This window comes from Callithrix jacchus, chromosome 5, assembly GCF_049354715.1.
Source record: "Callithrix jacchus isolate 240 chromosome 5, calJac240_pri, whole genome shotgun sequence".
In the NCBI taxonomy this organism is placed as follows: domain Eukaryota; kingdom Metazoa; phylum Chordata; class Mammalia; order Primates; family Cebidae; genus Callithrix; species Callithrix jacchus.
Genome location: NC_133506.1, coordinates 32,150,749 through 32,168,167, shown reverse-complemented (window position 1 = coordinate 32,168,167; position 17,419 = coordinate 32,150,749). Strand labels below are relative to the sequence as shown.

General features: G+C 52.1%; 1 protein-coding gene across 50 annotated transcripts in view; it reads left to right on the top strand.

The window, feature by feature from the left end:
- The window catches only part of NINL (ninein like), a 136,995-nt gene extending 120,519 nt beyond the window's left edge, over nucleotides 1-16,476 (top strand). For 35 of the 50 annotated variants that reach the window (XM_078371570.1, XM_078371556.1, XM_078371540.1 and 32 more), the window contains 7 exons: nucleotides 552-621; nucleotides 5,869-6,027; nucleotides 7,051-7,164; nucleotides 9,936-10,106; nucleotides 10,740-10,808; nucleotides 11,787-11,900; nucleotides 15,567-16,476. In XM_078371570.1, coding sequence (XP_078227696.1) covers nucleotides 552-621; nucleotides 5,869-6,027; nucleotides 7,051-7,164; nucleotides 9,936-10,106; nucleotides 10,740-10,808; nucleotides 11,787-11,900; nucleotides 15,567-15,758 — 889 coding nt within the window. In that variant the 3' untranslated portion in view covers nucleotides 15,759-16,476. The remainder of the gene's footprint in view (nucleotides 1-551; nucleotides 622-5,868; nucleotides 6,028-7,050; nucleotides 7,165-9,935; nucleotides 10,107-10,739; nucleotides 10,809-11,786; nucleotides 11,901-15,566) is intronic. The other 15 variants (XM_078371575.1, XM_078371549.1, XM_078371545.1 and 12 more) reach the window with 1 other exon arrangement.
- The last annotated feature ends 943 nt before the right edge of the window (nucleotides 16,477-17,419 follow it).

The following is a 17,419-nucleotide window of genomic DNA, read 5'->3' as shown; positions in this document are numbered from 1 at the left end:
AGCTTGGCTCTCACAGACACTGGTTCTGAAACGATGGAATTGCTGTGATGATAAAGTAGTGGGTCCCAAGCAGGTACCCGGGGATTGCCCTTCCATGACAGCAGTTCTGAACTCTTGGAGATTTCCTTCAGCCACCACTTTTTTCCTCTGGATTTCCCGCGTCTGTCGGGACCCTGCTGTTAGCAGCCTCTGCAGGTGCCCGTCTGTTCCCATTCACTCTATTGAATGAAGTGTTACATGTTTCACAGAAGAAATATTCATGCATTTGGTTGAGAAATGTCACGCAGGGCGTGCGTTCTGACGGTGCTGGCAGTGTGTCAGCGCTCTGGTAATGGACAGTTTCACGTTCCTAAAGTCTTCGTGGTTTGGGATTAGGACGGGATTGTCATCATCATTAGCAGCCGAAGCAGCAGGGACCAAGAGGGGCTGGAGAATGCCAGGGGCAGGTGTGAGCGTCTGTGCTGTGGCTGCAAACCTGCATTCTGCTCTTACCCAGGGTGAGCAGTGGTCGGCCACAAGTGGTATCACTGTTAATTTTGCTTCTTCAACAGGAAAGAAATTGAGGTTTTAAAGAAAGACAATGAAAAGGCCTGCTCTGAGACAGAGGCACTCAGCAGACAGGTGACGTATCAATGCCTGGCACAGAGCTTATGACACCCTTCCTTTTTTTATATTACTTTGAAATCATTTTAAACTTAAAAGAGGAAGTAGAGAATGTTCTTCTAAAAGAGTTGAGAGTTGGTTGCCGATTCACTCTAGTGACTGTTTCTTTACCCGTGCAGAAGCTGTGGAGTTTGATTAGGTCCCATTTGTCTATTTTGCATGTTCTGCACATGTACCCCAAAACCTAAAATGCAATAAAAAAAAAAAAAAGTTGAGAGTGAGTTGCTGACCAGCTCCCAGGCCCCATCAAAGTCAGGAAATGAGTGTGGCTGTGACCACAGTCGGTCTGCTGTTGGTCCCAAGGATGTTCAGAATTGTGTGGCACATGATAGTCGGAACCACAGGCGTCCCCTGCAGGGTCCCTTTGGTGTTTTGGTCTAGAAGCTTCTCACAAACGTTGGGAGGCAGGCAGTGCCTCGGCTCCCACACTGGGAGCTCCTCTGTGTGGTGAGTGCCTGAGACTCCACATTGTCCTGAGGCCCAGCTGCTTGTGGAGATGACCCGTCTGGAGCTTTCCGGGGCCCAGAGCAGCTGCCCACCTGTGACTTTCCAGCCTCCCTGTGGCACCTTTGTAAATAGACTGTCGGTATTCATTTGTTCTTTTTCTCCTCTTTTTTTTTTTTTTTTTTTTTTTGGAACAAAGTCTGCCTCTGTCAACCAGGCTGGAGTGCAGTGGTGAGATCAGGGCTCACTGCAGCCTCCCAGGCTCAAGCAGTCCTCCTACCTCAGCCCCACAAGTAGTTGGGACCACAGGTGCACTGAGGCATGCTCAGCTCATCTTTTGTATTCTTAGTAGAGAGAGGGTCTCACTATGTTTCCAAGGTTGCTCTTGAACTCCTGGTCTCAAGCAGTCCTCCAGCTTCAGCTTCCCAACGTGCTGGGATTATAGGCATCAAACACTGTGCCCAGCCATCCCCCAAATTTTGGGGTTTTTCTTTGAAACACATTTTTATTCTATCACCCAGGCTGGAGTGCAGTAATGCGATGTCAGCTCACTGAAATCTCCACCTCCCGAGTTCAAGCAATTCTTCTGCCTCAGCCTCCCTTGTAGCTGGGATTACAGGCGTGTACCAACAAACTGGATAATTTTTGTATTATTAGTTAGAGATGAGGTTTCACCTTTTTGGCCAATCTGGTCTTGATCTCAAGTTGTCTCCCTGCCTCAGCCTCCCAAAGCGCTGGGAGTATAGGTGTGAGCCACTGTGCCCTGCTTACCCCAAAAATTTTATTATGAAAAACTTTAAACAAAGGAAAGTTGAAAGAGCATGGAGTTATTACCCACATACCACAACACTGATTGACATTGCCTGTGTGCTTTAGTTCTGTTCATGTCTATTTCACTTGTACGTGTGTGTGTGTGTGTGTGTGTGTGTGTATGCTGAACCATTTGAAGGTAAGTTACAGACTGGGTGCAGTGTCTCATGCCTGTAATGTCTGCATTTTGGGAGGCCAGGGCGGGCGGATCACTTGAGCCCAGGAGTTGAAGACCAGCCTGGGCTACATGACGAAACCCCATCTCTACAAAAAAAAAGAAACATTAGCTGAGTGCCTGTAGTGGCAGCTACTCGGGAGGCTGAGATGGGAGGATGGCTTGAGCTTGGGAGGTTGAGGCTACAGTGAGCGACGATCGCACCACTACTCCAGCCTGAGTGACAGAGTGAGAACTTTGTCTCTAATAATGACAGTAATAAAATGTTTCGGATGTCATGATATTCCACTCCTAAATATTTTAACAGGCATCTCTTAAAAGGAAGTGCATATCTCCTGTCCCACCACACTGAAGGAGTGCTGTCACACTTAAGAAACTTAGTTGGGCCGGCATGGTGGCTCACGCCTGTAATCCCAGCACTTTGGGAGGCCAAGGCAGGTAGATCATAAGGTCAAGAGTTTGAGACAAGCCTGACAAACATGGTGAAACCTCATCTGCACTAAAAATACAAAAATTAGCTGGGTGTGGTGGTGGGTGCCTGTAACCCCAGCTACTTGGGAAGCTGAGGCAGAGAGTTGCTTGAACCCGGGAGGCAGAGGTTGCAGTGAGCCGAGATCGTGTCACTGCACTCCAGCCCGGCAACAGAACAAGACTCAGACTACAAAAAAAAAAGCAACTTAGCAGTAGTACCTCATATCCAGTATTCATACCAATTCTCATTTCTCCAGCCATTAGAAAGTGTCCTGCACAGAAGGTTTTCTGGCAGTAGGACGCAGCTGGGGGTGCTGCATTTGTGTAACCATCACTGTTCAGTTGTGTTTAGTTACAAGTTCAACTTGCTGGCATAAACCAGCACCTTGATTGTACTCATGCACCTGTGGGTCATGGGTCAGGCATGGTCTGGATAGCCGTCCCTGCTCTGTAACACTGGGGCCTCAGCTGGGAAGGCTGGACAGCTGGGGTGACCTAATGGCCAGGGCTGGAGTGGTCTGGGGACCCCTTCTGCTCATGTCTGTCTTGGGCCTATCCTCATGGGGCTGGGCCTGCAGGGAGTGTCATGAGGGGGTGTCAGGGAGCGAGTGTTCCAGGGCAGCTGGTGGGGGGTTCGTAGCTCCCAAGCCCTCCTCGGAAGTCACTCCTCATTATTCCCATTGAGTCCCTGGAGCCATGGGGAGGCTTCTCTGATGGGCAGGTGTCCATGTCACGTTGCAGAAGAGGATGTGGGATGGAAGAGAAGAGGCTGCTGGAGTCTTCTTTGGACAACATGTCCCCTGCAGGGTCCCTTCAGTGCTTTGATGTGGGACACCATGTGCCCAGGATACAACTGCTGACATCTCACGTTGGCTTCTGAGTGAAAGCCAGATGAATGCAAGTTTGCAATTAAAGGGGTGGCCAGTGTGAACGTCACCAGGGGCAGGTGACATATCTGCCTCCTGATGCAGCTCCCTGTGCAGTGTCTGCCCAGGAACGCATCACCTGAGTCACAAGGAAGCACCAGACAAACCCCAAATGGGAGAGGGTGGAATTGTATTTGTCAAAAAATGTCAAGGTCACAGCAGAGGCCGAGGAGACATTCCACATTTGAGGAGGCTAAAACAACAGGACAGGGCCTGGCCCAGCTGATTCTGTGCCAGGAAGGATGCTGCCAGGCTCATTTACAAAGCGCAGTGTGGGGACATCAGGGCCACTGTCCTGAAGCAGTAGCTGCACGGCAGCCATGTGAGAGCTGCTGTCCCCGGGAGGCAGGTGGCTGTGGAGGAAGACATTGTGTGCACACCTGTGTGTGTTGGGGGCAAAACAGATGGGAGGGGTGCTGTTGGCTAGGAGCTGGGATTAAAGGCAGGTGGGTTTCCTTGGTCATGTTCTGTAAGTGTGAAATTATTCCCACATGAAGAGGTGTGTGTGTGTGTGTGTGTGTGTGTGTGTGTGTGTATGTGTGTGTTTTGAGACAGAGTCTTGCTCTGTCGCCCCAGCCGGAATGCAGTGGCATGATCCTGGCTCACTGCATCCTCTGCCTCCCGAGTTCAAGCAGTTCTCCTGTCTTAGCTTCTGAGTAGCTGGGATTGCAGGCCTGTGGCACCACGCCCAGCTGATTTTTGTATTTTTAGTAGAGATGGGGTTTGGCCACACTGGCCAGGCTGGTTTCAAACTCCTGACCTCAGGTGATCCTTCCACCTTGGCCTCCCAAAGTTCTGGGATTACAGGCATGAGCCACAGCACCCAGCCACCAAAATGAGGAGTTTAAATGTTAAAGATGAATAGAAGAAAATCTGTTGTGTTTATCTCAAAAACCGAAGGAAGATTCCATTTCTACTCATGAAATCCAGGCTGTCTTTAGAGGACAAAGTGAGTATGTGTCAATATTAAAACAATTCCGATTTTCACAGTACAGTGTAATAAAACAAGAGAGCTCTATACCAGGCATGACTGCCACCCGCGTATGTCACAGGGAAAACTTCTCTTAACCTCGGGCCCTAGGTTCCAGGGAAGGGATGAGGTAAGGTTAATTTGCAAGGAATTGTCAGGAGAAAAATGGACTTGCTAATCTTGAGTAAATCAAAATGGAAGCAACGTCCCAGTTTCCTTATGTGCCTGAAAAACCTGTAAAAGCAAAGGCAGTGGTTGTTGGCGTCACTCTGGGAAGGTGGCATGTGTGTGGCTGATTGTGCTGAGGGTGGGTCAGAGGACCCCTGGGAGCGGCAGTGGGTAAAGGCAGGTGAGCAGAAATGTGGTTGCGTGAAGGTGTCTGACAGGTGACTGGACAGCAGAGCCTCCATGCCGCAGACCACATGGTTACTTTCCCACCGCCATTTCCCTGCACGGTGCCCTCACGGGTTCACCCAGTGAACATTTGCTGAAATCCACTCTCTGTGGGGGGTGCTATTGAGAGAAAGCAAAATAGACAATTTGAGAGCTACACCTGTGTGTTCAATGAGAGATCAGAGGAGACTTGGGAGAGATTAATATACCTCAAGTTTAAATAGGTTGCTTTTTTCATTAAAATTGCTAACTATTTTTGAATATATTAAAGTAATCCTGGAGAAAATGAGAAAAACATGAAGGGTCTTCCGAACAGTGGTTTGGACGCTAATGGCATATTCTCCCCTCTGGAGGTCTAGATGTGTTTCTCCCAGGGGCTGGAGCAGGGCGTCCTGTCGTCGGCAGTGGTGGTGTCTGGGTCCAGATCATCTGCACCGTAGTGCATCAAATGCCCCCATGCAGTTGGTGCCCACAGCTTCCTGTGTCTCCAGCTGTGATCACCAAAAACTCCTGGAGACGTGGCCAGACATTTCCTCAGGAGCAAAGCTGTACCTGGTTGAGAGCAATTACAATGATATGAATTGAGCTGCTGGCTTAAAAGTATTTTAGGGGGCAAGGCGGGGCTGGGCTCAGTGGCTCACCCCTGTAATCCCTGCACTATGGAAGGCTGAGGTGGGATGTTCCCTTGAGGCTAGGAGTTCAAGACCAGCCTGGGTGACACAGAGAGACACCCTGTCTCTACTAAAAAACCAAAACAACAACAAAAAAACTATGTGGGCATGGTGGCGCATGCCTGTGGTCCCAGCTACTTGGGAGGCTGAGGCAGGAGGATCACTTGAGCCCAGCAGGTCAAGGCTGCAGTGAACCATGAATGTGCCACTGCACTGCAGCCTGGGCAACAGAGCGAGAGCCTGTCTTGAAAAACAAAACAAAAAACTACTTAATCAAAAGATAGCCAATGATGGGCAAATATATATATATATAAAAAATAAACATTAAAAACTTTTTCCCCCTAGAATCAGAACTACAAGGATCAGTTATCCCAGCTCAATGACAGGGTTCTTCAACTGGGACAGGAGGCTTCTACCCACCAGACCCAAAACGAGGAGCATCGTGTGACCATTCAGCTGTTAACACAGAGCCTGGAGGAGGTGGCATGCAGCTGGCAGCAGCAGGTGGGTGGCCCCAGCTGCAGGTGGCTCCATCCAGGCTCCACAGGAGGCTGGGAGCTGCAGGGTGGGGAGACAGCTGCACACGGGTCAGGACACACCCTGAGGACCTGAAGGGAGGTGCCACCCAGCAGCAGAGTGAGGGACTTCCAAAGCATGCCCTGGAGAAATAGGTAGACTGAGCTGTGTTGGCAAATCCCAGTATATAAAGAAAATAGCAGAGGCCAGGCGCGGTGGCTCACACCTGTAATCCCAGCACCTTGGGAGGCCGAGACAGGCGGATCACGAGGTCAAGAGATCAAGACCATCCTGACCAACATGCTGAAACCCCCTCTCTACTAAAAATAGAAAAAATTAGCTGGGCGTGGTAGCAGGCACCTGTAATCACAGCTACTTGGGAGGCTGAGGCAGGAGAATGGCTTGAACCAGGAGGCAGAGGGTGCAGTGAGCCAGTATCTTAACATTGCACTCTAGCCTGGGCGACAGAGCAGACTCTGTCTCAAAAACAAACAAACAAAAAAATAGAATAGCTTTACATGCTGCTGACAGAGGAATGAATTGGTACAAAGTTCCCAGAGGGCGGTTTGGCAAAATACACACTTAGAGGTCGGAGAAAGTCCACAGGCTTTGACCTCATGGTTCCGATGGGGATGTTTCCGAGAGCCTCTTGGAGAGATTCAGCTGCAGCATCTTCCTGGCTGTGCTGTCTGTAATAGCAGAACAGAAATGGGCCGAGGGAGTCTGGGTCGCAACACAGCCATTGAAAACCATGTTTTCAATCATAATTAATGCCCTGGGAAATGCTCTTGCTGTGCGAGGAGGACGCGCGTCCTGCAATGCGGGTGCACCCGACACTGTCTCCCAGGGAGATGCGTGTGCAGAGGAGGGGCCCGGCCTTGGCTGGTGGGTTCATGGGGATTTAAAGTTTGTAATTTTTTTCTTTTCTATAATTTCTGAAGTTTCTGCACAAATTATGTACCAGACTGATAAGATACTTCTTGACTTTTGCAATTGATTTTTTTAAAATAGAGTGACCAAATCCAAAAACTGGAAGTTGAACTTGAACGCCTGAATCAGGAATGTCAGAGCATGCGACTGTCACAGGCAGAGCTGACCCAGACCCTTGAGGAAAGTCAAGGCCAGGTGGGTGTGAGTGATGGCTGGAGGCACTGGGTCCAGTTCCACCCGGGAGCGGCCTCACTGCAGTGCCAATGCCAGGCCTTCTCCAGCCCAGAGAGGTTGTTAAGCTGGCCTGGACACAGCTGGCCAGGTGCTTACTGGGCCCAGGACCAAAGCTGCTCCCAGGGCATGGTTGGTTTGACTGTGAGCAAGTCCCATGGAGAGTGGTGACTCAGTTTACTCACAAGGGAAGGAATGTGGTCATCATGCCTTTGGGCGAGGCCTCCACAGAATGGAGAAGCCAGAGGCAAGCCCAGGAACTGTCATCAGAACCAAGGCAGCCGGCCCAACCCTGGGGGCGGGGTGACATGTACACTGATGGGCATGTGTGACACTGGCCTCTGCCCCTGCCTCCAGGTGCCACACCTGCTGGCTCCACAGGTGAGAGGCGGGGAAGGTGCAGGCCCAGGAGGCTGGGCTGTGGTGGCAGGGGCTCGTGGTCTGGGACAGACAGCCTGCTCAGGGGGAGCAGAGCAGGGTCCTCTGGGAGGGGAGCCAGCTCAAAGGGGAGGGGAAGAGCAGGTGCGCGATGGCCAAAGGTGCCTGGAGAGCGAGTGCCCAGTGTGGACACGGGTGTGGGCACACTTGGAAGCTTGGGGGCTGTGGGACAGGGTGTCTCCCCGCTTGCCTATGAGGCTTGGCTGAGTCCCCCAGTGCTGGCCCTGGTGCCCTGTGCAGAGGCACCCCCTAGACGTCCTGAGCACAGAGGGGTCAGCTGGGCACGGACCCCAGGGCTTTCCGAGCTGCTTTTGGGGCTCCTGTAGGCTCTTGGCCTTGCAGCTACAGGCAGTCAGCTTCCTAGAGGCACTGCTGTTTGAGCACCCTTCTCTGCTTTTGAGTCTGAAAGGAACCCTGGAAAATTGCCTGGGCCATTCAAAGTTCGAGTCCTTTGAGGCTGAGGAGTAAGACTCAACTGAAAAGGCAAGAGTTCTACATCCCTGGGGCCATGCCCGCCCGCAGCCTGTCAGTCGGAAAGCACCTCCCTGAGTCTGTCCTGCAGCCTTGTGTGTTGCTCCCCTTTTCCTCTTGATTTAGAGGAAGACACCCCACCCCCACCCCCCGCACCAAAGCACATGGCTGCCAGTATCAGGAAGGTGGAGGAGGCTTCCAGGGTAGCCCAGGAAATTCTGGAAAAGGCAGATGGGGCTCCCTGAGAGTGGCCACAAGAGGCTAGGCCTGAAGCTGATGTGGCCACCCTTTCCCTGTGGGAGGGAAGCCAAGGCAGTCACTGTCATGCCTCTGTGTGGCTCAGAGGAGGAAGGCCCCAGAGGCCAGAGCAGACGGGAGGGATGGTGCCTCACAGGGGAGCTCGGAGAGCAGAGGGACGGGGACTCACAGGGCCTCCTCCACGGGAAGGTGGGAAGGGTGGCTGCACTCAGGGTGGGAGATGATGTCCCATCCAAGGCTCTGCCTCACCCCAGCACCCAGAACACAAATGTCCTTGTTTCTGGTGCTCCCCTGGGGACGTCTTTCCTTGTCCCTGTGACTGTCGGGCAAGGTCTCTAGATGTGGCCCATCTCACATTGCCGAGGAAGGAGATGAAGAGCACTGGACATCTCTGTTCATAGATGACCATAGGCAGAGACCCCCCTTGGGCTGGACCCTGGCCTCGTTATGGAGGGGCTTAGCTGGCTCTGTGAGGGGTGCTGCAGTCTGAGGACCCGTGAGCATCAGAGCCCAGGGAGTTGGGGCACAGGTCCAGAGCCTTCTTGGGTGAGTAGATGTGCTTGATGCCTGGGAGTCCAGCAGGCTTGGGGGTGGCAGCCAGTGTCTGGACTGAGCCTTTGGGAGAAGGCTGCGTTTGGGGGGATGTTCCTTTCTATCGCAGCCCATAAGCTGCCCTCCAGGGCCTGCAAAATGCATCTCTCTGGGGTGACCCCTGCCTTAAAGAAAGGTGGGCTTTACCTGGCCCCCTGAGATGGCCCCCAGCACAGCTGGGTCAGTGCAGGGACTGCTGAAAGGAAGCTGGACCTGGCAGTGTGGGCGCAGGGCAGGGCCTTCCCTCTCTCCACCATGTGGTGATGTCAGGCCGACCCAAATGTGACTCCGGATGGAACGTGACTCCCACTCCTGTCTGTGGGATCTCAGGTGAGTAAGGTGGTGTGGCCAGTTTAAAGGGTGCCGAGGAAATCCCAGTGAAGCCTCCAGTTGGCTGGATGTAAGTTGTGTTGCCTCGAGCTGCTTAATGAAGGGGCTGGCGCAGTGAGTGGCGCACAGTTCACTATAATGACTTTGCCCAACCCCGGCGGACGATGCTGTCTGGGAAACCAGGTGCTGCCAGGAGTTCGAGCCCCGGCCCCACCTTCCGTTAGTGGTCCCTGTGGTCTGGGTAGAGTGTGGCCGGTGTAGCCGTGTTTCGGTGTGAGCTCTCCGCTGGAAGGACTGGCGTGGGTCAGTTTGAAAAGAATCAGGCTCCAGCCAGGTTTGCTGAAAGCTGACACTGGACGCAGCAGCGGGTCTGTGGGTCTTACAGGAAGTCAGTGTCGCTGTTTTCAGGATGGTGGACCTGTTTTCTGCACTCTCACACTGCACTGCGTGGAAGTGCTGGCTGACAGCAGCTTGCTGTCCAAATTCCAAAGAAATGGGCTCCCTCTAAATTCCCAGGTGCTGCCACATACTCAGGAGCTCATGGCTACCTTCCCCTTGCAGGTGGGGGTGTCCTTGGATGGAGTGGGTACCCTACCCACTGTGCGCGTCTCAGCAGCCTCACGAGAACTGTGTCTCCTCCTGTGCAGGTGCAGGGAGCTCACCTGAGGCTGAGGCAGGCCCAGGCCCAGCACTCGCAGGAGGTCCGGCAGCTGCAGGAGCAGATGGGTCAGCTGGTGCCCCGGGACCATGTGGCTGAGCTGCAGCGCCTGCTCCGTCTCCAGGGAGAGCGGGCCGGGAGAAGCCTGGACGCACAGCGGGTGAGACGGGATGCGGCAAGAGCTGGCTGATGAGGAGGGTGAGGCAGGCCCACTGGTCCTCAGGTTACCCAGAAGCTGCCCAAGTGTAAATACCTGAGTCACGTATGTAGCATGTCAGATGTGAGGAAGGCTGTAGAGAGGACGGGGAAGCCAGACCAGGCCTCACAGGTGGCCCTGAGGCCATGAGACCTAAAGCAGGTGGTGAGTGGTGCCTGGTCACTGGGCAGAGTGCAGCACAAAGCAGTGGGTGCAGAGGCCCCGTGGTAGGGGATACTTGGCGTGTTCCAGGGAACAGGGACCAGAGGCCGAGGGCAGAGAGCAGAGGGTGACAGACTGGGCCTGGAAGGTGCCACAGGCCATGACTGGCTCGGAGCATGGGTTGTGGAGCCTGGGATCCTGCCTACCCCTCCCAGCTGAGCGACCTTGGGCAAGTGAACCTCTCTGTGCCTCCGTTTCCTCATCTGTAAAGTCCTCCTAGCTGTGGTGCTCCCTAAAAGGCTTATTGGGAGGCGTCAGTGAGTGTCACTTTTAAAGCACTTGAAGGGTCCTGGCATAGCCGTGCCCTATGCAAGAGTTTAATTCAAAAGGCTGAGAGAATAACTGAAATTCCCAACGTAGTTCCTGATTCATCAGGGACAGACTTCAGGAGGAATCAGGAGCCAGAGGGCGGAAGAAGGAGTTGGCACACGACCTGAAAAGAGGGTAACATCTGATGTTCGTAAAGTGTAAATTCTCATGAAGAACGACCTTGCACATTCATTACACAAAGCGGTCGAGCCAAAGTTAAGTGACGCTACATTGTTGACAAAGTTGATGAGAGTCCCCCAGGAAAAGACACTGATGGGGCGAGGGACGCTCACTTTGGAGTTCTTTGTGGTTAAAATCCTAGGACAGTTCTCTGAGGACAAATGGCTCTGCTGATTCTCGCTGAACTATAAAGAGAAAGGAAAGCTGTGTGGTTTGGCCAGAACATTTTTAAACTATTGCTCTGTACGGATGAACGGTTACCCACGGACACCGTGAGACGTGTACATTAGCGCTGATTTCCATTTTACTTATTTATATTTGAGGCACAGTCTCACTCTGTCACCCAGGCTGGAGTGCAGTGGTGCAGTCTCGGCTCACTGCAACCTCCACCTCCTGGGTTCAAGCGATTCTCCTGCCTCAGCCTCCTGCATAGCTGGGATTACAGGCACCCACCACCACGCCTGGCTAAGTTTTTATATTTTAGTAGAGTTGGGGTTGCTCAATAGAGACTGTGTTGCCTCAGCTGGTCTCAGACTCCTGAGCTCAGGCAGTCGGCCTGCCTTGACCTCCCACAGTGCTAGGATTACAGGTGTGAGCCACTGTGCTGGCCTTCTTTTTTTTTGTTTTTTTGAGATGGAGTCTCACTCTGTTGCCAGGCTGGAGTGCAGTGGCACAATCTCAGATCACTTCAACCTTCGCCTCCTGGATTCAAGTGATCCTCCTGCCTCAGCCTCCCGAGTAGCTGGTACTGGAGGCGCCTGCCACCACGCCCGGCTAATTTTTGTATTTTTAGTAGACATGGGGTTTCATCATGTTGGCCAGGATTATCTCAATCTCCTGACCTCGTGATCCGCCCACCTTGGCCTCCCAAAGTGCCAGAATTACAGGTGTGAGCCACCCTGCCTGGCTGCCTGTAACCTTCTTTTATGGTAGGAAGAACATGAGAAACAGCTGAAAGCCACGGAAGAGCGAGCAGAAGAGGCGGAGATGATTCTGAAGAATATGGAAATGCTGCTCCAGGAGAAACTGGATGAGCTGAAGGAGCAGGTGAGTGATGGGCACTGCTGCTTCCGTGTCCACGTCCTCTTCTGAACGTTCTCCACTTTCATGGGTGAGCAGGCAGCTAACATAGGGAGAGGCTGTCTTGTCACAGAACTCCAGGCAACTAAATGCAATGCCCTACGGTGCAGGTGCACGTTGCGTTTATTTTCTTTTGGGAATGGTTTTAAGATCTGGCCTTTGGGTGTTCACATATACTGAGAAAGGACCTCATCCTTCATCCACCGGCGTCCTTGAGCACCTCTTATAAAGCCTTCCTAGGTAGACCTGAGATAAGCAGGGCTGAGCCTGCATCCCGGACCTGACCCTCTGGAGACAGAGGCACACGCTCCATAGCGCATAAATGACCTTGCGCTGTGGTAGTGCTCTGAAAGAGAGAACAGGGCGCGGTGGAACATGAGGTCAGGAGTTCAAGACCAGCCTGGCCAACATGGTGAAACCCCGTCTTGCTAGAAATACAAAAAGAGCTGGGCGTGGTGGCGGGCACCTGTAATCGCAGCTCCTTGGGAGGCTGAGGCAGGAGAATCACTTGAAACTGGAAGGCGGAGATTGCAGTGAGCCAAGATCGCACCACTGTACTCCAGGCTGGGCAAAAGAGCGAAACTCTGTCTCAAATAAAAGAGAGAGAGAGGGAGAATAGAGGTGGAGGGATCTGAGGGAGTGGTCAAGGCCACTTTGAAGAGCTAGTTTTGGGCAGATGCCCACTGACCAGCATGGGAAGGTCCAGCTGTGTCCTCAGCAGAGGCCAGATGGCATTTTGGAAGGCTTACTGGGTGGGAGATGCACACATCTCCTTATGTGCTGGGGGAGCCCGAGAAGGGGAGGCTACCATGGCTGGTGTGAACTGGTGGGGCTCAGGTAGGCGGCGCCTATCACGCGTGTCCTGGAAGCCACGATCAGGGGTTTGCGTTTTATCATAACGTTAGTTAGAAGGCATTGGGAGATTTTAAGTAAAAGCATGACAGGATTTTTTTTTTTTTTTTGAGACAGAATCTCACTCTGTTGCCCAGGCTAGAGTGCAATGGCGCGATCTTGGCTCACCACAACCTCCACCTCCCGGGTTCAAGCAATGATCCTGCCTCAGCCTCCTGAGTAGCTGGGATTACAAGCATGCGCCACCATGCCCGGCTAATTTTTGTATTTTTAGTAGAGACAGGGTTTCACCATGTTGACCAGGCTGGTCTTGAACCCCTGAACTTGTGATCCGCCCACCTCAGCCTCCCAAAGTGCTGGGATTACAAGCGTGAGCCACCGTGCTCGGCTAGGATGTATCTTTTAAAAGAAACCAAAATGGGGGAAAAGTCACTCGGGCTACTATAAGGAGCAAAGACCAAAAATGAGGTGCCACAGTTCATCTGGTCCGTAGACGTTCACAGTATAACTCAGCAGGTGCTGCGCCCCGAGGGCTGATGGTGCAGGGTGTGGGTGGGCCCGGCAGGTGTGGGGTGCACACACCCAAGAAGCCTGGCCGTGGACCACATTCAGTGTTAGGAGACATCAGGAAAAATGTGAAAACCTGGAGAAGTGTTTTTTGCTCCATCGTGACCCAGTATGGATTGGTCTACATGATGGATCCGAGCTCAGCCCAAACCAGACGAGGCATTTGTGGAAGGTGCCCAGTCCTTCTCTGGGGCCACCCGTCCCTGCCCAGCTCTGTCCCTTGCTGGTGCCTCCAGTCCCTCTCACCCTTTCTCCCTCTCACACACCCACAGTACTCAGTTGCCTGTCTCGCCAGCAACACCTGACTTCTGGTTAAATCCTGTGGCTCCTGCACACCTGCCCTGGCCCTGAGCCTAGGCCACAGCCCAGGGCCTCAGTGCTGCCTGTCCTGCACCTGTCCCCTCCCCTGCTTGCTGGCACTATTCTCTGCAGTGGACTCACCTCCTCCCCACTGTGGGGTACCCATCCCTCCCTCCCTGCACGGGATCCATCCCTTCCCTCCTCTCTGACCCTCTAACTCCCTCATCTCTCAGTTGTGTCTGCTGCTTGTTTCACTGGAAGATCAGAAGCACCCAAAGAGGACCTGCAGGACCCTCCACACTAATGGCTTCCCTGTGTCCTGCACCCGCCTCCGTAGCTGCCCTGCTGTCCTGGAGCCTCGTTGCCACCAGTGCACAAACCTCAGGAGCTCCCAGCCCTTCCCCGGCCCTGTCAGTTTTTTGCTTCTCTTCACAGAAATGCCCTTGAAGGAGCTGCCTGCACATCTCACCTGCTATCCCTGGCAGTGGCTCCAGTCCAAAAGCTTAGGATCAGGGCTCACTCCATGATCCCAAGTCCACATCTAGTCCATAGCCACATCTTCAGAGTGGACACAGACCCCAGCTACTTCTCACTAACCCTTCTCCGGCATGCTGCCTTCCTCATCTCCTCCCTTAATATTCTCTCTGCACAGGAGCAATGCAGTTCTTTAAAGACACACTGAATCCTGTCCCTCCTCCGCTCTGAACCATCCAGTCTTCCCGTGTCTCTCAGAGTAAAAGGCATGGTGTTCACAGTGGCCTTCAAGGATCCAGCCCCCTGCCTCAAAGCTCTGATGCCTCTGCCTCCCCCTCAACCGTGCCCTGCAGCTGCAGTAGCCTCCCGGCAGCCCCACAGTTGCCCTGAGAGGTGCTCACCACAGAACCCTTGCACTTGCTCTTTTCTCTGCCTGGAATATTCACGCCCAGAAGCCTTAGCGCTCACTCCCTTGTTTTCTGCGGCTGTGTTGAGATGTCCTCACCGAGCAGCTCCTTTTCACCCCAACCAAAATGGGACAATACTGCTCTCACCAGCACTGCCCCTGATGTTTTCTCCGAGCCTGTCCATATTTGTTCTCCATCTCCCTCCAGCTGTTAGAGGCTGTGCTCCCTGGGAGCAGGGGTGTACTGGGGACGCTCAGTAACTGCTTGTTGAGTGAGTGGATGCGGTGTGGATTTAAGGAACCTCGACTCCGGGGATCACTGTGCCCTCATAACTCGAATGAGGTCACAACAGGGGTGGGTGACTAGCGCGGCCTCATATTCCTATCACTGAACCTATGCGGCCTGGCTGCCACGTGCGTGGTGACCAGCTCACGTCTCTGCTGACGTCACGGTCAGTAGAGTGCACACAAACCGGTTTCACACTTCTGACCGCCCCAGGGCCTTTTGAGGACTGTCCACTTTGGCCTGAAGTCCTTATTTCATTGCACAAACCTGCCTCAAGTTTTCTCCACCACATAGCCCAGATTCTCAATTTCCTCATGCCAGGTTAACAAAACATCATTATAATGCAGTATTTATCCTAGCACTTTGGAAGGCCGAGACGGGTAGATCATGAGGTCATGAGTTCGAGACCAGCTGGGCCAAGATGGTGAAACCCCATCTCTACTAAAAATACAAAAATTAGCTGGGTGCAGTGGCAGGCACCTGTAATCCCAGCTACCCAGGAGGCTGAGGTAGGAGAATCACTTGAACCTTGCAGGTGGAAGTTGCAGTGAGCTGAGATCATGCCACTGCACTCCAGCCTGGGCAAAAGAGCAAAACTCCATCTAAAAAATAATAATCCAGTATTGGTGTCAGATTTCTAAGAGCCCAAAACTATGGTCTGAATAAATATGAAAGGGTAAGAGAGCAGGCTGATTTGTAGCGTTTCTCCACTGGGCTCACGCAAAGCATGGCTTCCTCTTCTCCCTAGTTTGAAAAGAACACGAAGTGTGACCTGCTGCTGAAGCAGCTGTACGTGGAGAATGCCCACCTGGCAAGAGCACTTCAGGCCACTGAGGAGAAGCAGCGAGGTGCTGAGAAGCAAAGCCGTATCTTGGAAGAAAAAGTTCGCGCTCTCAACAAACTCGTCAGCAGGATTGCCCCTGCAGCCCTCTCTGTGTAAAGATGGACTGTTTCCTAGGATTCATTAGGAAGCACATCTTTTAAATTAAGCCACCGTGATGCCCATTTTCCATGGCTCATGAGTCATGAGTCCTGGTACATCTGAGGATTGGGATTATTTCTTCACCCACCAGACATTTAATGAATGGTCTGCCCTGGGCAAGACAGAGGTGGGGGAATATGCACATTGGGAAGGCCTGCATTTTTATTAGCAGTCTGAGTAATCTCCCTTGGCAAAATCCCCAGTTTTGCCACTCACTGGAGCCAGAGTATCAGAGCTGTCAGCAAGGTGCAGCAAAGGACAGCACTTTCCACGTGGTACTTCTGACCCTGCTGTCAGACTGAAATGTAAAATCAGGGCTCTGCAGTTCTGCCATTTTACTGTTTTGCTCTGAGCTTAGGTTACTAGAACTCTTGGTGGGGGGTGGGTGTGTACACACATTCTGGAAAGGCTTCACTCGCTGCAAGAAAGGAGGGGAAGCCCCTTCTCCAGGGACCCTTGTCTTAGGTCTGTGGACTCAGGGATGACGGTGTTTGTTTATTGCAAATGCACAATCTTTTTCGCATTGAAATGTCATCACACTGGAAACTGCACTATATGTAAAAAAAAATCGTTTTATATTTGAAATGTATATAAATTATGGCCACATGGCTGACTGGAATGTACTACTGTGATATAAAAAGTCACTGTATTTGCAATAAATTCTTTTCTATTAAAATTGACTTTTTGGGGGGGGCAGTCTTGCTGTCACCCAGGCTCTAGTGCCACCCGCGTGATCTCAGCTCACTGAAACCTCTGCCCTCCGGGTTCAAGCAGTTCTCCTGCCTCAGCCTCCCAAGTAGCTGGGATTACAGGCATGTGTCACCACGCCCAGCTAATTTTGTATTTTTAGAAGAGACGGGGTTTCTCCATGTTCGTCAGGCTGGTCTTCAACTCCCAACCTCAGGTGATCCACCTGCCTTGGACTCCCAAAGTGCTGTAATAAAATTGACTTCTAAGTTTTTTTTTAATTTTTTAAACTATAAAATATCTCATATAGGAAAATAGTATATAAAAAACACCACGTGCCCATCAACAGATGTAGTAAGAATAACATCCTGCCACCACCATGGAGTGGGGGAGCATGTTCTGTTCTTAGCCTCCTCCCTCTTCCTGGGACAGCCACCATCCCAGAGCTGGCACGCCTTCTCCCCTCTGCAGGAGACAACTGTCACAGCACCATGGAAAGGTGACAAAGCTGGAACAGATGGAAAGGTTGGTTCTTAGGACGATTCGGCCACATGAAGTTGACCGTTCTTCAAAGTTTGCTGATAAATGTAATTAGTCCCAACAAATATACAGATGTTCCATGCCCCAATCGACCCCAGAATTGGACAAGACATTCTAAAGTTTTTACATGCAACAAAATAAGCAAATGAAACTGTTGGGAAAACTCTGACAAAGAGCAATGCATGGGGACTAGTTCTACCAGTTACTAAACTATGTCCCAATGCAGTTTATGTTAACACAGGTGTAAGCATCTATCAGAACTCACTGAGGACACTTCCTCATTCACTGTGGGCTTCTGTCTCACCCTGGAGTAACCAGGAGACCTGAACAACATCACCAACATACAGACATCTAGAGCCTGCCACACGACACCAGCAGAAGCACATGCAGCC